Raw genomic sequence first — 26,189 nt, 5'->3', positions numbered from 1 at the left:
TTCATCACTCCCCAAAAAGCTCACCTGATAAAATACAACTTAAGTAAAAACAAAATGTCAGCTGGGCGCAGCGGCTCCTATCTAGAATCCCAGCACTTTGTGAGGCAGAGACAGGCAGATTACTTGAGCCCAGGAGTTTGAGGCCAGCCTGGCTAACACGGTGAAACCCTGTCTCTAAAAGAGACAAAATTCGGCTGGGTGTGGTAGCACATGCCTGTAATCCCAGCTGCTCGGGAGGCTGAGACACAAGAATTGCTTGAACCCAGGAGGCGGAGGTTGCAGTGAGCCGAGATCGTACCATTGCGCTCCAGCCTCCTGGGCGACAGGGCAGCGCGCGCGCGCGCACGCACACACACACACACACACACACACACTATGTCAGGTCCTCAAATGCCGCCTCAACTACTAACACTCATAAACACTCACCCTCCCACAAGATTGCTGTTGGAATTGGATCAGAACTGAAGCTTCTTCTGTAGCAACAATCTCAAGAAAGGTTCTGATTGGTCCAGCTCGAGTCACTTGCAATCACTGTTTTATTGAAAGTAACTGTTAGGTTATATGTCTTGCCTTGACTTTAATCCCAAGGGGCAGAAACTGACTGACCTGGGTCTTTTGTGCACCTGCCAGCAGCAAGGAGGGCACGGGCCCAAGACTGATAGAACTTACAAACCCAGCTATTCCCCTAGACATGAGTCACCTAGGGGAGCTCCTTAAAAATGCTGATGCCCAGGCTCTACCCCCCAGAGATTCAGATTTCGCTGCTTTGGAGTAGGGCCTGGACAACTCTAATCTTTTTACATCTCCCACAGTGGTCTCCCAAAAGAATAAATCCCTCCCCCTCTTGAGGCTTTCGGTTGGGCTCCCGGGTGCTTCACAGGCTCCCCCAAGCTCTTTGCTCTGTTTCTCCAGCTTCACCTCTTCCTTCTACAGCTGCAGTTCAGCCTTTGCAGATCCTCAGGCAAAACACACCTTGTTCTGGCATGCTGGGTGTTCCTTCTGCCTGGAGTTTTCTCCCTGCCATCCCCTCCCTTGCCCATCAACTCCCCCGGCACACTCCTACACTGGGAAAGCTTCTTTCCCCTCCCTGCACCCCAAACTGGGCTGGAGGCCCCTGGCACCTGTGTTCTGTGTCTCCCCTGTCAGAGTCTGTATTATGCTTTATTGAAAGTGATTGTTAAGTTATCTGTCTCGCCTTGACTTTAAGCCCGGTGCGGACTTGCTCACCACCATTGGAATGAATGGCACACACAGCACGCCAAGCATGGAGTTCAGCATGCTTGGCTTGGCATTTATTAGCCATTTATTGGGTGAGTGCTTAAGCGTTCCCAGCTTCAGTTTCTTCATCTGCAAAATGAGGATGATAATAGAACCTTCCTTAGCTGAAAGTTTCTAGAAATGTAAAGTACTTAGCTGGCACCTGACACAATGTAAAAATACGTCAAAATGTTAGCCATTATTTTGAAAGACACCACCTTTTTTGGTAAAGTTCATTCACTCCTCACCTCTCCTTTAGCACTCATTTTTCTCTATTATCTGTTTCTACCAGCAATTCAGAAATAGGGACTGTCTTATTTATCCCCCAAGGTCTAGCCTGCCTCAGGTCCTGAATATATATTTGTTGACTGATGACTCAGGCCCTAGATTTAAGAACGCTCTGTTCATACCCAGAAGCAGGCAAAGTTGGAGCCCCTGACTGTCACTGCCCCTGAGAGGGCTTCAGCCGGATGCAGAACCCTTCCTTTCAGAAGCCCCTTGACCCCTTCCCCCCCATCAAATAGCTACCCCCCACGTGGAGAGGGAGAGAAGGTGGAGGGGGATGCTCAGGATTGGGGCCTCCACAGTCAGGGCTGAAGAAAGCGAGCAAGAGCCATGCATGAGAGTGTCTCTATCCCCAGGTCTAAGCTATAGCCTAGGGGACACCACATACTTGGTTAGACTCTGTGGGGCTGTGTGTTTGAAGTCAACTACACTTTTGAGTTAAATGAGTTTCTATAGCAAACAGAGTGCTGAGTTCTCAAATCTAACGTTTTAGGAATTTTTTATTCCTGCAGAGCGTTGGGGAGTTGTTTAAAAGTTGATTGGTTTAGCCAGTATAGATAGATTCCTCAAGGTCAGCACAACCCCGTACTGCTCTAGTTGGGGCTAGATTTCTCATGATAGTCTAAACTGTGTGATGGCCAAGTCCCCACTTTGAAGATGTCCAAATTCAGCCTCAGACATTTCTCCTCAAGAGAGGGGAGGGAAAAAAAAAAAAAAAGCCCTTTGCATCCCTTTCCCAAATTACTTGCTCATGCCGTAAGACTGGGGTCTCCTCCTAAAATGGCAGCCAATCCCCGTCCCCTAGCAGGGTTCCAGGGGACTGGAACTCCCATGACCTGGGGCTTCTTCCAAGTTCTATTCAGTTGTATTCTTGGAGTGACAATATTATCAGCCTGATCCTTACAGATGAAGAAACTGAAATGTAGAGGTTAAAAGTCCTGCTGCGAGAAGAACCAACTGAAAAAAAAAAAAAAAAAAAAAAACTCCGGCTTTACAGCAAGCAAACTTCACTATGATTTTTACGGTTCTGATTCTGTATCCCCTGGGGGTTATCTCAGTTGCTTCTTTAGGATGGGGTTTATTATGTTGTACATATATCCTGATGTGTCTGGATGAATCTTGTCTTTTTGAGGGGAGGGCAGAGAGAGGTTCTTTTTTTAGATATTGTTCCTAAAAAGGAATAAATGGATACACCTGTTTGTCAAAACACCTTTGCTTTTTGTGCAACTGCTTTATATTAACGATACTAAAAAAAAAAAAAAAAAAAAAACTTTGGAAAAAAAAACTACTGTATATAATGGAATTGCAGAATATGCTGCACAAGTATTTTATTTAGTTATCCTTGCTTTAAGAATATTGGATGACATTTCCTGATGTGGGAGAAACTCCTTTTTTTTTTCTGCTTTTGTAACATAGTTGAAGATTTTTTTCTGCTCCCATTGGGGGAAAGAAAAAAAAGGCCTGCTGCGAAAAGTCCACTCTTGGGCAAGGGCAGCCCCAGAAGGGCATGATCTCTGGGCTTCTGCAGGCTGCATGGCCTCCCCTGGATCCTGAGCCCTGGTCTCTGACCTGGACATGCTGCAGCAGTGATGGTGGTTAATTACTGTCCAGGTGACTTGGAATGCCAGTGATCCCTTCTCATTAGCGAGAGACTCTAGAACTAGCTGGTGAAAGGCAGACTCTAGCAAATGGTGTTAATTAGTGGACCTCAGAGGTGAAAAGGCCACATGGTCGCCTCTGTGCAGCCTGGCACAGTATCTGCTTAGCATGCCCTGGTGGCCGCTGGAATGGGCTGCCGTTCCATGATGCTGCAGAATAACTTGTTGGGTCGGGCCCCAGGACTGGCCAAGCTTGAAGAGAAGACCATTTTCGATGGTGGGCTTTCACTGGGAAAACCGTCGCATTTTGCAGTCATGCCTAAAATGAACCCTGGTTTGGGGGAAAAAACAATTAGAGCCTGTCGATCTGAGACCTAAATATTTTAGGGAAACACAGTGGTACCCCCACTGTAAAGAAGAGTTGTGTCTGGCGTTTCCACCTCGGGAAAGAGCAGCTTCGTGTTGCCCTGTTGCACAGCTGGCTGAGGCATGGTCCCCTTGTGTACCTGTTTTGTGGAAGCCAGATTCATAAGTCTTGCTGCTGGGGTTGTGTCCTCACAGACATAGGGCCTTCTCCCCTTCCTTCAAAGCTTGCTCCTCTCCACACCCCCGACCTGGCAGCCAGAACCCCAAATGCAGCTGCAGCCCTGCAGCCTGTGTGGCCTTTGCAGCAAGTGAGGACTGTGATAGTGCTTAAGAGAAACATCTAAATTGGATAAAAACCCAGAGGTGTTTTTTCCCCGAAGAACCAGATGGGCAGGCTTAGGAGTGAGGTGAGGAGGGTGGTGGGAGGAATTGGTTTGACTAAAAACACTTGCTCAGGACTATTTGTGTTTCATCCAAAAGATGTCTCTCAGGGGAAGTTACCAGTCCCTTAAATATCACAATGGCAGCAGAACTGCAGGGCCCAGGGAACCTTGGGAAGGAGATGTTTTTTTCCCAGAAAAATAAGCGACAGAGTTAGGAAAGGTCACCATCCTGAAGCCCTCCCAAGTGCAGCCTTGCGGGCCTCACAGAGAGCGTCAAACCGTCCGGCCCTGCGCGCGACGGGGACGGACGTAGCCACATCTCTGGAGTAGCAGCTGTGTCAGGGTGGCAAGGTTAGGCCCGCAGGCCCTCAGCTCGGGGGCGCAGCCGTGGCAAGTCCTCAGGAAGCAGCGAGATGCTTGAAGGGGGTGCTGGAGGCAGCCCAAGCCCAGTCAGGATGGGTGGCCCGGGGCCACGACGGGCGGGAACCTCGAGGTGCGTTAGTAGCTGAGATGCAGAGAGCCAACCTGCCCAGACCTAGACAACTCGGAAGTGGATTTTTCAGCCTCCTACACCGGTGTCGCGTCTGAGTGCGACAGATGAGCCAGGGGGCGTCGGTGGCAGCTTGGGGTCGGCAGTCTGGTTGGAAAGTAGGGCTGAGATTTGTCTCCAAGCACGGTTTTCTACTTGGATTGGATATTTGTGGAGGGGTATAAGGAGGCGCCCTGCCTCCCTTATGCCCTGTGGGGCTTGGGCCTCCCAAGGGTGCAGGGCGTGTTTTGCAAGGACAGCCGCGGGCTGGAGATGGCGCGAGGGTCGGAGAGCGTGGCGCTGCCTCTGATCTAGGGCCGTGGTTTTCCGAGGTCCTCAGGGCTTGCGCCGCAGCCGGGCAGCCTGAGTCCCCACCCGGCAGCCTCCCGCTACCTCGCCGGCCTCTCTGAAACCCGAGCGCGAGGGGGCGGGGCGCAGGCGGCTGGGGCGCGGGGCCGCGTCGACATTGGCGGGGAACTGAGTGATGGATGGTGAGGGAGGGGCGCGCGGGGGGCGGGCGCGGGCAGGGGAGCGCGCCGGGCGCCCGCGGCCGAGGTGGACCGAGCCTCCCGGCTCGCTGCTCCCGCCGGCGGAGCGAGGCTGCCCTTTCTCCGCAGCGTGATTTATTTTCTTCTCCTTTTTTTCTGAACTCTTCTTCCAGGGAGAGGCTAGTGGTAACAGGCCGAGCTGGATGGATGGGTATGGGGAGAGGGGCAGGACGTTCAGCCCTGGGATTCTGGCCGACCCTCGCCTTCCTTCTCTGCAGCTTCCCCGCAGGTAAGGCACTGCCGGCCGGGCGCGCGGGGCCGGGTCCCTGGGCCGCCCACCAATGCGGGGCCAGATTTGCGCGAGTGAGTCCGGGCTCAGGTTCTCTAGACGTCCTCCGGACCCCGCCTCCCATTTCCACGGGTCTTTGTTTCTCCTGCACCCAGCCGTGGGTGCGATGCCTGCCCTTGGGGAACCCAGAGAGGGGCACCCCGCCCGAGTTGCAGTGAGAAGGAACCGGGTGGGGAGGGCGCAGAGGCTGGGGGTGCCTCACTCCCGTTTTTCCGAGAAAAGGGGTGCTGGTAACGTGCCTCCTAGGGGGTCGGGAAGAGAGGGAGAAGGGGAGGCACGCCCTCGGTGCTGGGGACACTCTTCAGCTCCTCGCCCAGCAGTTTGCAAACCTGCCGGGTGCCCAGGGGTGGAGCCAGGGGCGCCCCTGAGGTCCCAGCCAAGTTCCCGACAGCCCCCTCCCCGGAGACCTCGTCCCGTTTCCACGCATTTGGCCACGCGGGGACACCCACGGACCCGGCTCAAATGAGCTGGTGTTCCTGTTTGATAACTTTCTGCGTCGCCCCCTGTTTGTTTTTATTGTGTCAGAAAGGGAGAGAATTTCAGAATTAAAGCTGAAAAAGCCCATCTGTTTCCAATGAATCCCCCATAGTTTTTCACAATGTTTTTGGCAGATCGCTGCTTTCAAATTCCTCGGAGCCCGGACCTCTTGTTTTTGTTGGGGGAAGGGAGACCAACTCCACAGAGAAGCATTTGTTCCTTCCCAAACGCTCCAGTTTCTTTACTTTTTTTTTCCTTTCGGGGGGAGGGAGGAGGCACGCAACTTAAATCCCCGGCCTGTTTTCTTTATGATGTTTCATAAAACTTTATTTCATTTTTGCCATACGCTGCTCACAGCCAGAAAACGCCAGTTAAGCCCTTTATACCCATTTTTTTTTTCTTGCTAAAAATACAAATAAACACAATGTCACGGGCCAAATGGCCTCCCCGGCGCAAGGCGGGATCTCCTAGCCGTTTCCATTGTGTTTTCGGGGTTCAGAGGTGTCTTTCTGAAAAAATTTCAGCTTGTTTTGCGCCACAGCCGGGCGTGGAGCCGCAGCCCCCGCGCACCACTGAAGCTTTGCAAGAAAGGACTTGAGTTTAGACTCGGATTGGGTTATTTCGATTTGCTTTTCAGCCAACTGGGTTTCAAGGAACTGGCAAAACTGGGCAGGTCTGGCTCGGCCTGGCTGCGAGTTGGGGCTCCCAGTGGGCGGATCACGCAGACAGTGAACAGTAGGGAGCGAGGGGTCAGTTTACCCCCTAGTCCCAGCCCTGCTTCTGGCCCCCAGCGCCAGCTCAGACTTGTGCGTCCGGCTTACTCTACCACTGCGCACCCCAGGAAGGTCCCAGAGAGCCGCAACCTGCTCTCCAGACCTGGGTTCCATTGGGAGGCCTGGCCAAGGACAAGATGTGGGGGGAGGGATCTTGGTATCCCCAAAAAGTACTCAGCTTGGAATATCAAAACCTCCACAGGGGATCGAACAGCAGGGTGCCCTCTCCCCACCCCCAGTGTATTTAAAGGGCAGTTTCTCCACCTACTTAAGAGTCTGGCAGAACAGGCCAATTTGGTTTCCTCCCAAGAATTCAAAATAAAAATAAAAATCACCGTATTTAAAAAGAAGTCAACGTTTTGGAAAAGCAAGAGTTTGCAATTTGTGTTCTTGGTTTGGTCTAGATAAAGATCCAGCCCATTGGAAGTTTTATCAGATGGGTTGATAAATGGCTTTTGTCCCTTGGCTGCCGTGGGGGATGTGATCTCAGCTCAAAGCTGAAATTGAGAAGGGGGGCTTAGAGGCCCTTAAAACAACACCTTCCTGCTCTTAAAGCTGCAGCACTTGTTAACTTTTGGGGCTAGGGAGGAAAGGAAGGCCTGGCAGAAGTTCCCAGAGGTAGCAGGCTGCACGGCCTGAGTGGTGGTGGTTTTGTTGTTTCTCGATTTATTTCTCCATCCGAAAAACTTTTATTTTAAAGTATCCCGGCATAGGCTGAGGAACACTGGTAGGTTATATAAGTCACAGCCCAAATTCCATCACTTTTGTTTCCAAGAAACCCATTTCTTTTTGGCGTCAAGGCTGGTAACTAAAACCTGGCCCATAGAACTGATAGCTGCTCTCCTGTCATGCCAGCTGGCTAATGTTTCTTCTCATTTGAGGGCTTGACAGCTGCGTTTAGTCAAAATTGCCCACCTTACTGAACACTGAGCTTCCAGTATCCCAAAACTAAATAAACTGGGGGCTGCAAAACTTGTGTGCTCTAGAAACGTGGGTCAAAAGACAGTTTCATAAGTAAGGGATGAAATGGAAAATTTCCACAACAAAGAGAGACTGTCTCATTCTTTGACACATTGACCAGGAGAGGGGCCACTTAGGAATAAAGTTAGAAAACTTGCGGGTCTGGAGAGCAAGGTGGGAGTTCAAGAAATAAAAGAAAGCCCCGGCAAGTGCAAGGCACCCAGACACACTGGGGGCCCCTGTGTGCCTTGGCCTCTCCCGTTGAAGACAGGTGGAAACTGGCCGAGCAGCTGCGTGAAAGCCTCGGTTTGTTCTGTGCTAGTCAGCTTGAATGGCTGCCAGGAGTAAGCCTATAGGAGTGCAAATTAAATTGAACATAGTTACGTGAAGAAAGATGCCTTCACCTCGGCTACACTGAGAGCGTTTGTGTGTTTCAAGTGTTTGCATTTACTTACTCGGTGGGGATGGCCAACTTACTGTGTTCCTGACTCAGTGACAACCTTTGGAGCCCTCTAACTAAGCCCCTCAGGCAGACCACAGCCTGGTGAAGAGAAGGGGCCCCTGCACTGTGAAGCGAGCTGGAAGGGTGTCTGTTTACATGATTCTTTAGGGACAGCACAGGCAGACAGGACCCACGTCTACCTAGGAAGGGAGGCCAGAAAGGATTCTTAAAAGAGCATTCCACAAATGGCATCCTACTCAAATCACAGTTAATAGATGGCTTTTTAAACTTTGAAGCCATTGCGACGTTTTTGAAAAGATTTCCAAGATAAATCCATCCGGGTGTATGTTTTAGACATGTCACCAGGCTTCCTGTTCACTATGTATGGGTCCTGTACTTCAGCACAGTGGTTCTCAAAAGTGTGGTCCCTGGACCAGCAGCATTTGCTTTCCTTGGGAACTGGTTAGAAATGCAAGTTCTAGGCCCACTACAGAACTATAGAAGCAGTTACTCTGGAGCTGGGGCCCTGCAGTGTGTGTTCTAGAGCAGGCCCTCCAGGGAACTCTGATGCATGCTCAAGTTTGAGGATTGCTGTTCTAAGAACTGTTGCACTCCAGCCTTTCTTCGTTCCTTCTTTCTTCCCTTTATACTTTTAAACTGCAGCTGTTTTAGAAATGTTAGTCCTCGGTGGGTAACTAAGGTTTCAGGAGACCAAGGCCCTCTGCAGTATCCAGGCACATCTGTGTGGCTATAGAAATGAGACTCTTTCTATCAGAGCTGCTATTCAAAAATGCATCAGCTGAGCGCAGTGGCTCACGCCTGTAACCCCAGCACTTTCATAGGCCAAGGTGGGTAGATTGCTTGAGGTCAGGAGTTAGAGACCAGCCTGACCAACATAGCGAGACCCCGTCTCTACTGAAAATACAAAAATTAGCTGGGTGTGGTGGCACGAGCCTGTAATCCCAGCTACTCGGGAGGCTGAGGCAGGATAATCGCCTGAACCCGGGAGGTGGAGGTTGCAGTGAGCTGAGATTGCGCCGCTGCACTCCAGCCTGGGTGACAGAATGAAACTCTGTCTCAAAGACAAACAAACAAAAATGCATCAGCAGATCAGCCTGCTTACCACACTGTTGCTCTCCCAGTAGGACTTTGTGTCCCAAGAGTGTCTTAGTTTGTTTGGACTGCTGTAACAAAATACCATAAGTGGGTGGCTTGTACATGGCAGACATTTATTGCTCACAGTTCTGAAGGCGGAAAAGTCCAAGACTAATAGGTGCTGGCAGATTCGATGTCTGACTTGTAGATGGTGCCTTATAACTCTGTCCTCACAGGGTAGGAGTGAGGATACTCTGTGGGGTCCCTTTTATAAGAGCACTAATCCCATTCTTGCAAGCTCCACCCTCATGACCTAATCACTTCCCAAATCCCTCCTACTTCTCGTACCATCACTTTGGGGTTAGGCTTTAAAAGGTGAATTTGGAGTTGATGTTCAGTGGCAAGAATTAGCCAGCTCGCAACCAGTGTGTGAAGGCATCTGCAGAACAGAGCACTGGCTTCTAGGGAGAGCACACACATAAAATTCTACAGATGGTCAGTCACTATGCCCTGAGGGTGAATTGAGGAGAAAGGGAAAGGATCTCCGGTCTTGTGATCTGAAGAAGGGAAAGGTCTTTGCAAAGTTGGAGAAATTGCTAGTAGTCACTCCAGCGCTCAGAGGATGGGAGCTGGGGAGAGGTGATCTGTGGGTACAGATAAGGCCACTCTATGAGATGGGGAAGAGGAGGCCTTGGAAGATAAGAGGCTGAAGGTGGGGACCGGTTTATTTGTTGAGGGGAGTGTAGTTCCTGTTAGAGATTTTGTCTTTGGTGGAATGTGCGAGGCCTAGAACTGGGCAGAGAACCCCAGCTTTAGGTGTTGGTTGAGTAGCAGTTAGGGGGGCCATGCTATTTGCTGCTTGGCAAAAATTCAACTAGCCTTAAATTGAAGGTAGTATTTCTTCAAAGGTAGCAAACTTATCCCAGTTTGCCCAGGACTTTCCTAGTTTTAAAACTGGAGGTTGTATGTCCTGAGAACTATCCTCAGTCCCTGGCACACCAGGACAGTTAGATAAAACCCTAGTTTTATCCTCTCCTGTCCCCTGGACTCATGCCTAGCCTGTGTCTGTTAGGGACTCCCCTGTCCAGATCTGTGAAGTCCTGGATGTGAAGTGGGCCTCTCCATGTAGTCTAATCACCTGGGGCTGTGGGTCCTTCCTCCTCCTGGTCCTGCCTGTTCCCTCTGTCTTTGCTGCCATTGCAACAGTGGACAGGCTTAGGACCTGCCTGCCTCCCCCGATCCTCGCCATGGTGCCAAATGAATCACTCTGAAACTCCTGCCCAGGAGCTCATGGCCTCTCATGGCCTGCTTTGGAGCATCAGAAGGGAGGGCTTCTGACTCCTGGTCCCCCACTTTTCCCAAGCTCATTTCCAAGGCTTCAAGTACATCCTCAAGCCCTAGGTCACCTCTTTCCTCCCACCTTGACTCCCCATGTACCACCCCACCACACCTGCTGCTCTAAGGCATTGCTCTGGGCACTGCCCAGTTTTACCACTCCAAGCTCAGTGCCATTTTCAGGGGTCCAGTGCAGACCCCCGATGCCAGGGGCACCTGTTACCTTGGTTGCTGACACCTGAGCTACCTCCTGGGCTTGGTGCCTCATGGGCCTTAACGTTTTTGTCCTCTTGTAAAGCACCAGTTCTGTTTATAAAAGCAGGAACCTCATTTCTGTTTCTATATGCCCTTCTTTTCTCCACCCACCCCAAGCACACCCACATAGTCCTGGGAACTACAGGGCCCTTGGGTTTTTGTGTGCGTTTCTGTTTGTTTTGGGTTTTGCTCAATGGGCAAAGACCACAGGATTTTTTTTTTCCTTTTTCCAGATACTCAAGTTTTTTTCCAAAATAATTTTTTCTGGTTATAAAAACAGTACTCATTTTTAACTCTGAAGGCTGAACGGGATAAGTAATAAAATAAAAATAACCCAAAATCCAACCTCCCACAGACAGCTGTCACTAGTGAACATTTCACAAACATCTTTCAAGATATACTACCTTTATATTCTTCTCTACAAAGTAGGATCATTTGAAGGAGAGTAATAATTTTTAAAGCTCTTTTGATGGAGTGGCCACAGTGTAGCAAGCCTTCTGCTAAATGCCTTAAGGACCTTCCCATGAGGATCATCATTCCCATTTCACTGACGAGAAAACACAGGGTGGGAGAGGTTTTCCCCACATTGCACACACAGCTAGTTGCATGGCAGAGCCAGAAGTAGAACCCAGACTCCTGCCCTTTTCCCATGCACAGATTTTGGATAAATGGGTCATTAAATTTGCCATGTAGTGCCAGGCTCGGTGGCTCACGCCTGTAATCCCAGCACTTTGGGAGGCCGAGGAGGGTGGATCACTTGAAGTCAGGAGTTTAAGACCAGCCTGGCCAACCTGTCTCTACCAAAAATACAAAAAACTGGGCGGTGGCGGCTGTGGTGGTGGGGGCCGGTACTGGACCCGGCAGGATGAGCGAGGTGGAGGCGGCAGCGGTGGCGACAGCCGTCCCCGCGGCGACGGTGCCCGGGGTGGTAGCGGTGGTGGTACCAGTGCCCGCAGGGGAGTCGCAGAAAGCAGGCGGTGGGGTGGACAGCGGCGGTGGGGGCGGAGCCGCCTCGGCCCCCTGCAGGGACCCCCTTGGCGCCTGGCCCCTGCGCCCCCCACCCACCCTGCCCCCCAGCCCCCCGCGGCCGGAGTCAGGCGGACAAGCAGGTGCTGGCAACCCGAGTCCTGGGCACTGTCATGTGGTTCGACGTCCGGAATGGTTACGGATTCATCAACAGGAATGACACCAAGGAAGATGTTTTTGTTCACCAGACAGCTATTAAAAGAACCCCGGGAAGTTTCTGCGCAGCGTTGGCGATGGGCAGACTGTGGAATTTGATGTCGTGGAAGGAGAGAAGGGCACAGAAGCCGCTAATGTAACCGGGCCTGGGGAGGTGCCCGTGAAGGGCAGTCATTATGCCCCCAGCCGACGTAGGTTCCGCCGATTCGTCCCCCGGCCTCCCTCAGTTGCCCCACCACGCATGGTGGCAGAGATCCCTTCATGGGGGACAGAACCGAGCAGCGAAGGGGAGCGGGCTGAAGACTGGGCAGCGGCCCAGACGACGGCGCCCACCACCCTTCTACCGACGGCGGTTTGCACGAGGCCCTCAGCCCCCCAACCAGCAGCAGCCTGCAGAGGGCACTGACGGGGTAGAACCCAAAGAACCCCATTGGAGGGGCACCAACAGCAGGGAGATGAGCGGGTCTCCCGACCCCAATTCCGGCCCAGGTACTGAAGGCCTTTCCGCCCCAGGCCGCCGCGGCAGCCTACCACGGAAGGTGGGGAAGGTGAGAGGAAGCCCAGCCAAGGGCCTGCTGGTGGTTCCCGCCCTGAGCCCCAAGGCCCAGGAAACCGCCCCTACTTCCAGCGGAGACGGCAGCGGGCCCTCGCCCCGGGCAGCCCCCGAGACCTCACCCCTATCAACAGTGAAGACCCCACAACCACCATCCTGGAGTGGTTCCAACTCAAAGGACACCCAGAGCTGCCATCTGGTATCTACCAGTTTTTCCAACTGACTTGTACCCTACCCAGTACCCTGCTCCCCCTTTTCCACAATTCATGGTATCACAACACCATCTTTTCACCTTTTCCTTGAGACTCAGGAGAGTCAAAGCAACAGCCTTTTGCTTTTTTTTCCTTCCCTTATCAAGGGTTGAAGGAAGGGAGCCATCCTTACTGTTCAGAGACACCCACCCCCTCCCCTAACTCAGGCTGAGAAGGAACCAGCCAGCTCTTAACCCCTCCTGTTTTTCTTCCCTCCCTCCCCAAGTTTATTTTTGTTTTCTCCCGGCCCCCAACCTCTGAAGCCATTTTCTGATCTGTCATGTGCCACCTGAGCCTCCAGTAAAAACAAAAGCAGGCTTTCCTGTGGTCTTGGAAAAAAAAATACAAAAAATTAGCTGGGCATTGTGGCGTGTGCCTGTAATCCCTGCTACTCAGGAGGCTGAGGCAGAAGAATTGTTTGAACCCAGGAGGCGGAGCTTGCAGTGAGTCGAGATCACACCACTGCACTCCAGCCTGGGCAACAGAGCAAGACTCCATCTTAAAAAAAACAAAACAACAACAACAAAAAAAAAGCAACGTACCGTGTAGTATATTGGACTCTGTACTGTGTGGTAAAGAAGACTTGGGATGGGGGAGAAGAAATAGACTTCGGGGGTATGATGAGGATATGCATTTTCCAAGGATCTAGGATTTTTGCCTCCTCCCAAAGGCCCTCTGCCTCTTGCTCACCATGGCATAGCATTCTAAAGAGGACGATACCACCCAGTCACGGGAAGACAAGTTGGCAGAGTTGTCATTGTGCACATTTTCCCAAGTCAGATTTATGTCTGTTGGGTTTTGCCTATTTATTCATTTTGTGCACCATTTCACTGCAGCCGGCAGAATACCCAGACACCGATTAGTGATGCCTCTGCACCGAGGTCCCCGCAGAAGGAAGCCCATTGTTGCTCCCTGTGCTAAGAAATGCCACATGAACACAGACCCACACATGTGTGTGCACAGGCTGGGCAGGAGCCCAGCTGGCATGCATTTGCATTTCCCCCGCACACAGAAGGTGAAGGAGGAAGGCCTGCCTGCCGGCAGCATTGAAGGAGAAAAACCACTTCAAAGGCATTTAGACCCGCAGGCTAAGCGGAGGAGCCCAGGGTCACTAGAGGCAGCGCCAGCCCTAGACTCAGGAAAAGGAGTTATGCTTCAAAGCTGGAGGACCAAAGTGCTCACCTGCAAGCATTATTTACATCTGGAAAGTTATGTCCGCCTATAATCACCTACCTTGTGGAACTCGGAGTAGCTTATCTAACTCTGCCCTGAGACGGGATGGTGCTGGCATGCAATCCTGTGTCCAGCTCTTGCCGGCCTAGGGCCCCTCTTGCCTAGAGAAGCTATCAGCCCCCCACTCAGGCTGTTTGTGGCCTTGGGCCAGAGGGTGAACACCACACTCTCACACCATCCTACTTGCCCGTGGTCTGCCTCCACGTGGCCCCAGGAGGAACTGAGGGATGGAAGGGCAGTTTGGAAAGCTGAAGTGTACCGTTTTCCTTGGCACACAGTGTGGTTTCGTGCAGCCACTTGGTATGAGTGAGGCTGGGGCAGAGCAGCCCTGGCTGGATGTGACACAGGCAGTACCTCCTGCCTGAGCTCCGTGAGTGGCATTCGGCCACTTTTGCCCTTGCTTATGTGGCTGTGAGTTACCCCTCCACGACCCCAGCACCGGAACTGACCACCCCCCCGCCACCTCCACAGTTAACTAAGGTTCTCTGAGAAGCTCCCTCTTTCTCCTGTGGCTGGTTTCTAGAGCAAACCTCCTAGAAAATTGTCAGTGGATTCAAAGGGTGGAGCCACATTGGAGTCACAGGTTCCCTGGGACATTCTTGAGCTAGACTCAGGGAGGAATGCCTTTTAGAAAAGGTGACACATTCTGGCTGCTTGTAGGTTAAAGGTAGGGTCTACTGCACCTGGTGAAAAATCCAGCGCTCACCTGGGTGTGTTCCTTTCGGTATCTGATGCCAAACACCTGGATGTTTACACCAGGATGACAGAGTGAAATTCCTGCAGGAGTGACACAAACAGGCAGCCTCAGACATCTCAACTCAAGAAGACTCCTGAATACTGCTCTGGCCAGAGTTTGCCACATGTGGGTGGTAGGTCCGTCTGTTACTGTCCCCTGTGAGATCCAGCACTGAGGCACAAAGGACAGGAGAGGGTGGAGAGGGGTGGCAGCTTGAGTCTCAGTGGGTGTGAACTGGCCGGCCCCCTGGCTCAGTGCTCCCTCCTCCGCCTCCTTTGAACGGGAGACGTGGCATGTTGCTAAGAAGGGCATCTCAGCATCTGCTGCTCAGGTGAGGTGGACAGTGAGGAAGGGGACATGGGAGGTCTGAGGCTTCAAGGCTAGTGTCTCCACAGGCACTGGCAGTGATTTCTCTTTTAAACTGCTCTCCCTCCCTTCCCTCCGCCTGCCTCCATCCTAATGGAAGCCATCGCCTCTTCAGTTACACTGCTTCCTAAAATAGTGTTCTGATCATGCCCTGGGTGCTCACTGAAAATGCTTCAGGGGCTCCCTGCCATCTATTGGAAACAGGTAGAAATCCTTAGGCTGGCGTGCCAGGGTCCAATCAGAAAAGCAAAACCCACCCGGGATGTTTCCGCAGAGGGAACTTCATGTAGGACATTGTTACGGGCATGGGAAGACTGAAAGGGCAAAGAGAAGCCACTAAGACAGAGAGTGGCGGAAGCAGTTTCAACCCCTGCAGCCAGAGGGACAGAAGGAAGGCAAGCGTGGAGGAGGGCCCGGGACCCTGATGGGGAAGAAGGGCCGTTGCTGGGCAGTGGTGGGAGAAACAGCCTTGGGGATGGCAGGTAAACCTGTCTCCTGCCTCCCATCTTCCCTTCTCTATCTAGTGTCTCCTCATGGGGAAATTTAACAGGGAACCCAGCGACGAAAGAGATGGGGTTTGCAGAATCCCTGCACCACAGAGCAAAGTGGTTTGAGGCTGAGTGACATTTGCTTCCTAATGGGCACAGGTGGCACTCTAGGTTTCTGTGTCTGACCCCAAACTCCTGACTACACTCTGACCAGCCAGCATGTCACCTCCTGCCAAGCTCAATTGTTCTGGAGGCCCCTGTTGTCGGATCTTTGCCCTGCATCACCCGTCAAATTCAGAACCTCGTTGAAACGCTGCTTCCCTGATACCCTCTCATACTTCCATTCTTAAACCTTTGTTGCTGTTAAGTGTTCAGATGAAACATGTTTGCTTTGTGTTCTAGAAGTTTATGTGATTGACCCTACCTGAGCACAGAGATTAACTGGGGTTTGTTCCAGAAACAGCATTAATCACAGTGCCCGGCACATACAAGGGTCCAGAACTTGGAGCAAGTAATTGAACTCAGGCAGTTCCCACGCAGGCCACAGAGTTAGACAGAAACAGCTTGACCCTGGGGCTTGCACTCAAAATGAGCCTTACCCCTTTAAGAGAGGGCAGGTCTTTTCCCTCTCCGGCTCACCCCACCCCTCCTACACAGTAACTGAAACCTGATCTAATCCCTTTGCACGCGGGTAATTTATTGGTCTATTGAGCTTTTCTTGGTGGCAAATTGCATTGTCTTTATTCCTGGGTTCAGGCTCTGCAGCGGCTCACTGCATTCCTAGGACTCCTTTCTCAGGGTCGATCCTTCACACCCTTTTGTGCACTGCAAAATAAGTCTTATTGGGCTTCTTTGTCATGCAAACAGGGCAGTAATAATCAGGCTATTATTCTGAAAGATTGGGCTTGATTAACAGTTCAAAGGAGGTCTCTGAAAGCAGCTAGAGCCTCATTGGTGCATAAATATTTTCATCCTGCCTGCGTTGGTGCAGCTGGTGCTCCAAGCCCCCTGCCCTATCTTTCTGATTCTCAGAGGTGCTAGGTTGTTATTGAAAGGAAAAGAACTAAGTCAGACGTGCTGTGTGGCTGTGATTTTTCTTTCTGTCTACTTTATCTCAGTCCACAAGGAAGGCAGTCTGGAGCCCACCTCCCCAAAAGAGTGAAATGTCACCTACATACGTTTATGTGGGTTGTGGGGCAAGTGCATCTCCCAGGCACAAGGTCCTGGGTGGGAGGTTTAAAAAGGCATCAAATCTCTGATAGGGGGCCAGGAATGGTGGCTCACGCCGGTAATCCCAGCATTCTGGGAGGCCGAGGCAGGTGGATCACCTGAGCTCAGGAGTTCAAGACCGAGTCTGGGCAACATGGAAACCCCATCTCTACTAAAGTATAAAAATTAGCTAGGCGTGGTGGTGGACGCCTGTAATCCCAGCTACTCGAGAGGCTGAGGCAGGAGAATTGCTTCAACCTGGGAGGTGGAGGTTGCAGTGAGCCAAGATGGCACCACTGCACACCAGCCTGGGTGACAGAGCAACTCTATGTCAAAAAATAAGTAAATCTCCTGATAGACTTTGGGTATGGAGTATGGACACCAGGACAAAGATGGGGGTCCCCAGCCCTCAGGAGATTGACATGCAAGTGGGGAAGAGGCCGCTCAGCAGCCACCTCCTAGAGGAACCTGAGCTGTGCAAGGGCAGATGGGTGACACTGACAGTCCAGTGACAGCCAAAGAGAGGAGCAGCTGGAGGGACCCAGAAGGTGGCGCCGGGAAGCTGAGGGGCCATCCTCGACAATCACAAAGCTACCCTACTTTACCCTTTCCTATGTGACTCTAGACAAGGGCCAGGGGAAGTCCCTGAGATGCCGCAGTATGCATCCACAGCCGGAGCTGTCCAGAGCAGGAGGGGCCAGCCCTGCCCTGGCAGGAGTGCTGCAGGGAGATTTCCTGCTGCGTAAACCAGTGACCTCTGGCATCCACAGGCTCCCAGGTTCTAAAATTCCATGGCGTGCCTTGAAAAGTAACCATTGTTTTTGGTCACAAAGTGATTGTTAGGGCTCTTTGATAAATTTGATTGCACAGAGAAGCCATGAGCTCTGGCCTGGATTGCTCGAGTCAGGAGCAAATGGGTCAGATGGTTGCCAGGGGTCCCGACCTGAGCACCAAGGGCCCACCCCACCCCCATCGGGTCTGAGAGCCACTCTGTCTTCTAGGCATTGCCTGGGCATCACCCCTTGAGCCGAGTCCCTCACCCCATGGGGCTCCGGGACAAATTTAGGGGCTTTCTGTTGTTGGATCTGGAGAGCGCCAGACCACTGTCTTTGTAGGCTTCTGGATTCTCCTGTTTGCCCCACCGTAGCTAATCCTGAAAGTTCAAGACCTCAAGAGTCCTGGGTCAAAACAAAACATGCAGTGCACATAATACCACATAATATGCTTGTAAGGGGCATAAAGCTCTGTGTCTGTGTCTCTGAGGTCAAACCCCAGGTTGCAAAGCTTAACAAGGGGCCGGAGGGCGACCCCTGCCCAAGGACACACTCAGTGGCTGGGGTAGAAATGGAAGCTCAGGAAGCTTCTTAGGTTTTTCAGTCCGCTGGTTCTGTGTGTATTGGCTGTCCTGGATCCATCAAGAGGCGGCTCCAGCGCTAGAAGGGGCCACTTTCTGGACTGCAGTACTAGGCAGGTGTGCTCAGCTCACCCTCTGCGGGGCAGCTGGCTCTGTGTTCAGCGTGGCTTGCTCTGAAAAGCAGGTTTCCTCTTCCGCTTGCAGGAGTTGCTGTGAGATCTATTTTTCAGCTCTCAAACTTTCCTTCCTTCTTTCCATGGACATTTGCATCAGAAAAGTCTAAGGTTTATTGCCTGGAATTGGGGTCTTTTACTTTTTATAAAGATACAGCACATAAAAATCAGCCCCTCTGAGATCTCTTTGGCAGGTGATACCAAGCTATTGCTTTTGATGCCGGACCAGGTTTCATTCAGGTCCCTGACCTCTGGTGGGGAGCTGTAGTTGGTGATTTAGTGCATTGGAGGCAAGGTGATTGGATGACCATGGAGGTCAGGGCCCCTCACTCCAGTCACTGCCCGTGGGGACTGCCCAGCCCCTCGCATGGGAAATGAGGCCCCACACACACATTTCTGGGACCCATGGTTCCCAGAGAGCTGCCTTTCCACATGGAGAGATGGCACAGGGGAACAGGCACCCTTTATTCTGTCCCAGCTGGTCACTGTCAGTGACCTTTTCCAAGTCATTCCCTTGAGCTTTGGAAGAAAGGAAGCCTCTTAAACTCTTAGGAAGATCTGCAGAGCTGGATCCAAGTTCCCTGAGAGTTTGGGGCACCTGGGAAACCCAGGAAATCGGGATGGGTCAGTTGGCAGCAGCCTCTGCTCCTGGTAGGCTCCGCACAGGCCTTTGTGCAGGGAGGGCCCAGAATTGATGAGGCGTCTGGTTACCGCCCTGAGACCAGATGGGTCTGTGGCTGCATAGGAGACCCACATCATGCTTTTGGGCCTTGGGGGAGCTGGGTCAGTCTCAGCTGGTGTCCTGAGGAGGAACTTGTGGCATAGGCGTTTTGAAAAGCATAGAAATAGCTCCAAGCCTGCCCATCTCAGCCCCAGCCCTTCCACTTGTGTGACCCAGGCCTGCTCCCGCTCGAAGCCTCCATGTTTGCATCTGCAAAATGAAAATAAAAATTCCTACCCTCTAATCAGGGCAGTAGCGAGGATCCAACAGGAAAGCAATGTGTCACCTGCACAGGCCCCGGGAGCGCAGGGTATTTTATTATCATGATCGTGTTTTGTTTTCTGAGGTGAGGCTTAGCCCATGTACCTACCCCACCTCCCTATGCGGTCCTAGGTGCACAGCCTCTTCCCCAGTGAGGCCCCAAGGGCAGAACTCTTGACTTTGTTCATTTTTTGTGGCCCTGCAGCACCTATGTGTTGCCAGGTATGGAGTGTGTGGAAATCTGAGAGGTGTGAAGGAGGAGGAGAACACAGCTTGGGGGCTGAGGGCTGTGGTTTGCACCTTGCCCCATTCAGGGTACCTGGGGGTGGGGTTGCGGGGGAGCTATTTAATGCCTCTAGGCCTCAGTTTCCCTGTCTGTTGAATGAGGATAATAAGTTAGTCCTGGGTCTGTATTAAGGGTTTAAGGAGACATATGTAATGTCTAGCACACAGTAAATGCTCGATACACAATAGCTGTTAAGCTCAGCTTCTCCCATAAATTGTGATTAAACACAAAACTGGCTGTCACAGAGCTTCCTTCCCAAGTCTCCCGGCTTTGCTCACATTAGTGCCTGCAGTCCCTTTAACATTGAGGTGCCCATGCATCTCTGTAGCTCAGAACGGTCAGGGAATTTGCCCACAGTCACACAGCTCTGGAGTGGAGGAGCTGGAGTTTATCTCGATGCTCTGCCCCACCACAGTAAGGTCCACCGCTGCAGTGAGACCCTCCCACTGGGCACTGCCCCATGAGAACATCTCACCTGTTGCCTGGAAACACTGAATTCTCCCCAGTTCTCTCTGGGTGGGGAAATTGCAGGTATCCTTATTTTTCATTCTCATATAGAATCCAAGGTCTCTTCATTTACTCATTAACAAGGACAAAGGCAAACCTGTTGAAATTGTGCTTCAGAACCCAGTTTCTGACTGCATCTTTTCCCAGAAAATGTCTCAGCAGAAGAGGCATTTTAGGATGCCGTGAAAACTTGGGGAAGGAAGGGGTTGTGACAGGCGGGAAACCAAGTGCTCTCTGTCAGGAGCAAGGACGTGGAGACTGGACCACACAGGCTGTGGGGCACAGAAGTCTCCCAGCAGAGGTATGAGAGCTCGATGTGCCACCCCCTAGTCCCTCCCTCTGAAGAGCCAAGGGAATCATCCCAGGCCTGAGCAATCCCTGGGCGAAAACACGTCCTTGTCGGGAAATGGGAAAATGGGGTAGGTGAAGTTAAGTCAATCTGGTCCTTTGGTCTCTGGCCAAACAAATGTCTCCACTGATACTGGCAGCTTCCGCAGAGGTGACTTGGGAGGGTGCAGGAAGGAGAGGAGGGAGGCGGCCAAGTTTCCCTCTATGACTGTCTCTTCAGCTTGGCCACCATAAGAAAATACCCCAGCCTAGGAGGCTTAAACAACGGACATTTATTTTCTCAGCGTTCTGGAGGTGGGAAGTCCTAGATCCGGTACCAGCATAGTCCGGTTCTGGAGAGAGGGCCCTCCTCCCGGCTCTCAGACTGTGGATTTCTCATTATATCCTCACATGGCAGGAGGTGGGAGGGGGGCAGGGAGAGAGAATGCTTAGCGTTCTTCCAAGTGTCTTTATTTTAAGGGTACCAACCCTGTCATGGGGGCTCCACTCTCATGACCTCATCTAAACCTAATTACCTCCCAAATGTCATCCCATAAGGGGTTAGGACTTCAACCTACACATTTAGGGGGACAAAGTTCAGTCTATAGCGCTCTCCCTGGGGGTGAGTGAGGCAGTGGGGTAAAGCCACCTGGTGCCCGTGGGAAGCGAGGCCCCCTCGACAGTCATGACCGTTGACTGATCCTGGGTAGTCAGTGGATTGAAGGAGCTGCCAGGAGTTGGGGGACCTGGATCCAGGTGGAATCCACTGTGCCCTGAGAGTGAGTGCCAGCAGGGCCTACCCTGGGGAAGGAGGGAAGAGGAGAGATGCCACGTCTGCTGGAGCTTCAGGGAGGGGAGGCTCCCTCCAGTGCCCTTCCCGTCCCAGAAGCCCATGACTTCTAACCTCTGACCTCCCAGGGCTGCAAGCATTATCCCTCACTGTGGCCTTTGTAGGGGACCCTGTTTGTTGGATGCCCCTGGGGCTCAAGACACGCCATGTACATCTCTTCATATCCTCAGCGACGCTTTAAGGTGGACACAGTCTCTACTTGACAGTTAAGGAAACTGAGGCTGAGTCAAGTTCCTGAAACTACTGGAAAGGGACAGAGTGGGACTTTGAACCAGACACCTCCCTTCAGGGCCTGTGCTGGCCTCCAGCCCACCCAGAGCTGGGGCTGGCAGAACTTGGAGGGAATAGTGAGGCAAGGAGCTCACCCCACCACCAGGATCCTGAAGCCTACAGAGGAGTGGGGGAGAGGGGGACCCTGGTTCCTGGGTGCAAGGGTTCCAGAGAGTGACCTCTGCCACCATCTTTGAGTGGCAGGCAGACAGCTACGCCTGCTGGGTGAGAGGTGGTCTTGTTCTTAGAGTGGGTGGGCTCTGGGAGGAGGAGAGGAACGGGAGAAGGTGCCCATGTGGAATGGAGAAGTGAAAGGGCCTTGTCTCAGGCGCTTCTTAGCCGCTCTGCATCAGGGCTAAGGCAGCCACATCCCTGCTGTTTGCTCCTGGGGGGCTGTCTGCTCCTGGGGGGCTGTCTGCCTCTCACCACCCCTCTGCCTGCAGCCCCCTTCTCTGAACCTTCGCCACCAGCCACCTCCCCATCCTGGGGAAATGCGCCTTCACACACTCCAGGCTGGCCGGACTCCATCAGGCTCTAGCCTGGCCCCTTGTGAATGCTGAAAAGAAGGTGAACCAACTCTGAAGCCTCACTACTCAAAGTGGGTCGCGGACCAACAGCATGGGCCTCTCCTGGGAACTTGGTAGAATTGCAGAAGCCCTGGCCCGCTGGGGCCTGCTGAACTGGGTCCCAGGCCACCCAGTACAGCCTCATCTGGGGCTACCAGATCCCACTCCACAGCCCTGGAGCGTGTGAGGGACCCCTTTCCGGAGTACCTGGGTAGGATTTCTGTCATGAATTCCCCACACACCCTAGAGTTCTGTAACTGGGGTGCTGCTCTGAGAACGGTTTTGAAGGCTGTGGAGATAGCAGATCCCGATCACAGAGCCAGTCCACTTAAAATTCAGGAGTCTGCAGAGTTGCCCATTTGGAGTGTAGAGCCACACCTGGGCGCCGGTCTGACCCTGCCAGGAGGCTGGTGGGAGCACAGTGTCATAAGATGGGTCTTGCAGGAGAGGCTGGAGCCCACCCGTGGTGGAGGGAATCGGGAGTGTGCTAATGAGGCTGTGTGATGATGTGTGGCTGCAGGGGCATGAGCTCACAGGTCCAATGGCTGGATTCATGTCCTGCCCTGGCTCACTTCCTCAAAGTGAGACTTGGGCAAGAAGTCAGCCCAGCAGAGCCCAGCTTTCCCCTGAGCTGGGGATGGCAGTTGCACCGGGAAGATGCAATGGGGGAGGCCTGTACCGCCTGCAGCGCCGGACCTGGGACAGAGCCAGCCAGCTGGGACTTCACAGTCCCTGCTCTCCAAGGTTCTACCAGATTCCTTCCTGGTGGAGAGTCAGAGCACAGCACAGCTCCTGCTTGTGTTGCAGTGGGGCCTGCTCTAAAGGGACAGGCAGTGTCCTTTTTCTACTTTGGTCACAGGGCCAGAGGTAAACCAGAGCCTGAGCGTGGCCATCGGTTAATAGGAGACCAGTGTTCCTTCCGCTTGATTTTCTCTGATGCCCACATCTGCATGATTCTGAGGAGGCAGAATGTCAGGTCAGCACACCCGGCTCCTGGAATTAATGAGGCTGCCGGGACAGGCATTGTGTGCAGGCCGCTGCACCAGTCAGTTCCTGTGCGCTGGGTCCCTCCAAACGTTTGTTCTGCATAGTACTCCCTCCCCATACACCCCACCCCACTCACCTCCTGTACTGGCTTTATCAGGGGGCAGCAAGGAAGCTACCTTGTCCCACACAGACCACACCAACATTTCGAAGCCTACAGGTAGGTTGGGCCCTTCCACATCTTGTACAGGTAAAGGAGACGTGAAGACAACAGAGCAAGAGAATCTTCTCATTGCCTTGGGAGGGAGACCTGTCCTCAGGAGCACACCTGTGTGGGAGGAAGACTACATGGGGGGATCTCACCAGTGCTCCCCACATATCTGCCATAGCACCCCTTTATAGTGGTGTATTAGTCTGTTCTCACACTGCTGATAAAGACATACCCAAGACTGGGTAATTTATAAAGGAAAGAGGTTTAATGGACTCACAGTTCCACATGGCTGGGGAGGCCTTACAATCATGGCAGAAGGCAAAGGAGAAGCAAAGGCACATCTTACATGGCGGCAGGCAAGAGAGCACGTGCAGGGGAACTCCCATTTGTAAAACCATCAGATCTCGTGAGACTTATTCACTACCACCAGAACAGTATGGGGGAAATGGCCTCCTGATTCAGTTATCTCTACCTGGCCCCACCCTTGACATGTGGAGATTACTACAATTCAAGGTGAGATTTGGGTGGGGACACAGCCAAACCATATCAAGCAGTTACCACCTGACTGTCATTTACCTAACCTGACCCTTTAAGTCAGCATACTTTAATTTAAATAAAGCTAATAAAATGGAAAATCTGTAGCTCTTACATCAATTTTTTTTTTTTGAGATGGAGTCTTGCTCTGTCTCCCAGGCTGGGGTACAGTGGCACCATCTCAGCTCACTGCAACCTCTGCCTCCCGGGTTCAAGCAGTTCTCGTGCCTCAGCCTCCTGAGTAGCTGGGATTACAGACGCATGCCACCAGGCTCAGCTAATTTTTGTATTTTTGGTAGAGATGGGGTTTCGCCGTGTTGGCCCAGCTGGTCTCGAACTCCTGACCTCACATGATCTGCCTGCCTTGGCCTCCCAAAAAGTGCTGGGATTACAGGCATGAGCCACCATACCCAGCAATTTTTTTTCTTAATGCACATTTAAATAAAGGTATGACTTCTCAAATTAAAAGACAAAGTGTTCACTTAGGTATCTCCCAAAATTACCTTGTTACTGGCAGTATGGCAAACACAGGTCACATGAGGGGGAGAGCCCAAATTTCAAATGAGCACTGACTTCCCCCATGCTCAGGTCTGTGACCTGGGAAGGTGACTTATGCTCCAGTAGAATGGTGCCCACCCACCTGCAGAGGCGGGAGAGATCACCCAGGTCCAGGGCTGCACAGTGCAGACTGGGTTCACACAAGGTGCTGGGATAGGTGGGTACTTGTGCTTGTGTTAGCCTGCCCTCAAATATGTCTGTTTTTGGTTTTATGTGCAACTCAATTTTATAGGTAAAACCAGCACCAGAGAAACAAACTGACTTTTCTAAGGTCACAGGCCAAGTTAGTGGCCTAGACAGGAGTGCTGAGGCTCCCTTTCCCCCCTGGAGACCACCCCGGCCAGCACTGGGCTGTGACGCCAGAGGCTGGATCTCCCAGCTGGTCTGCTGGCCCCTTTCTCCTGGAATCCATGTAGAAACTTCTGCTGCAGGTGTGTGTGCCTAGCCACTTGTGGTCACTATGGGCTGTGCAGAGGAAGGCCAGAAAAGGGCAGGTTCTATGTGTTGAGAAGATTAGGTGTGTTAAAGCCATAGTTCTGGGGCATGGTCATTTTGGCTAATTGTCACTAAAGTCTCAAAGCTTGTGAGGGATCCAAGGTTACTACTCTCGGTTGCTTCTCAGCTTGCTTCTCCGAGCAGGACAGAGAAGGATGGGGGCTACGGTGAGCCTGAGGGAAGCCAGCTCCTCTATGGCGAGGGCTAATGGAGCACTCATACCAGGCAACATTCACTGAGTTTTGGCTATGAATGCTGGGGCCAGACTAAGTCCTTTATATGTGATAAATCACTTCACACACATTATCCCATCTTCCAGATAAGTATAACAAGGCACAAAGACAGGAGATCATTTATATAAGGTCATACAGTACCAGGACTAGGGACACATTTAATAGTGGGGCTAATTCCCTGCCAGATTCCTGTTGCTTTAGCCAAAATTCTTGGGGATGGCCATGAAAGTGTATATAAATGTCAAAGGCCCCGGGGTGGCCTGTCAGCTTCCAAAGTCCTGCTACCCTCAAACAGTGACCACTTCCCTTTCAGCCTGCCTGTCCGCTTGGGGTCGCTATGGGCTGGGTAAAAGGACCCCTTTTCCTACCACTTGCAGGAAGTTTTTCACCATCTGTGTGTGGCGTGGGTGGCTCTGCCCTAGATGAGATGTCCTCGTGCGACGTGTGGCTGCTCCCCTGCCCCACAGATGGTAGCAGAGGCTGGAGTTGCCAGACTGCACCCAGACAGGCTGTTCATTCCTTTCTCCTCAGCCACCTCCCCGTGCAAGATCCTCAAGTGCAACTCTGAGTTCTGGAGCGCCACGTCGGGCAGCCACGCCCCAGCCTCGGACGACACCCCTGAGTTCTGCGCAGCCTTGCGCAGCTACGCCCTGTGCACACGGCGGACAGCCCGCACCTGCCGGGGTGACCTGGCCTACCACTCGGCCGTCCATGGCATAGAGGACCTCATGAGCCAGCACAACTGCTCCAAGGATGGCCCCACCTCGCAGCCACGCCTGCGCACGCTCCCACCAGCCGGAGACAGCCAGGAGCGCTCGGACAGCCCCGAGATCTGCCATTATGAGAAGAGCTTTCACAAGCATTCAGCCACCCCCAACTACACGCACTGTGGCCTCTTCGGGGACCCGCACCTCAGGACTTTCACAGACCGCTTCCAGACCTGCAAGGTGCAGGGCGCCTGGCCGCTCATCGACAATAATTACCTGAACGTGCAGGTCACCAACACACCTGTGCTGCCCGGCTCAGCGGCCACTGCCACCAGCAAGGTAAGGGGGAGGGGGCGGCTGTAGGGCACAGCCCTGCCCTTTCTCTGCCCTGCGTGGACACTGAGAGGCTGAGAGGGCCTCGGGTGCCTGGAAATGGGGGAAGATGGAGCAGAGTGGGGACACAGGAGCACTCTCCCTGAGCATCCCAAGGGGTGGATCTCAGCTTCCTCCCTCCTTCCCTGAGCCAGCCCGGCCTGGCTGGC

General features: G+C 52.6%; 1 protein-coding gene and 1 pseudogene across 4 annotated transcripts in view; both read left to right on the top strand.

The window, feature by feature from the left end:
• RGMA (repulsive guidance molecule BMP co-receptor a) overlaps positions 1–26,189 on the top strand; it is a 46,014-nt gene that overhangs the window by 11,219 nt on the left and 8,606 nt on the right. The window contains exons 1-3 of one of the 4 annotated variants that reach the window (XM_025390912.1): positions 4,114–4,382; positions 5,080–5,195; positions 25,472–25,986. In XM_025390912.1, the coding sequence (XP_025246697.1) occupies positions 4,303–4,382; positions 5,080–5,195; positions 25,472–25,986 (711 nt within the window). In that variant the 5' untranslated portion in view covers positions 4,114–4,302. The other 3 variants (XM_025390914.1, XM_025390915.1, XM_025390913.1) reach the window with 3 other exon arrangements.
• Positions 11,458–12,630, top strand: LOC112629103 (annotated as a pseudogene).

Source organism: Theropithecus gelada, chromosome 7b (genome assembly GCF_003255815.1).
Source record: "Theropithecus gelada isolate Dixy chromosome 7b, Tgel_1.0, whole genome shotgun sequence".
NCBI lineage: Eukaryota > Metazoa > Chordata > Mammalia > Primates > Cercopithecidae > Theropithecus > Theropithecus gelada.
This window is presented reverse-complemented; position numbering and strand designations above follow the sequence as displayed.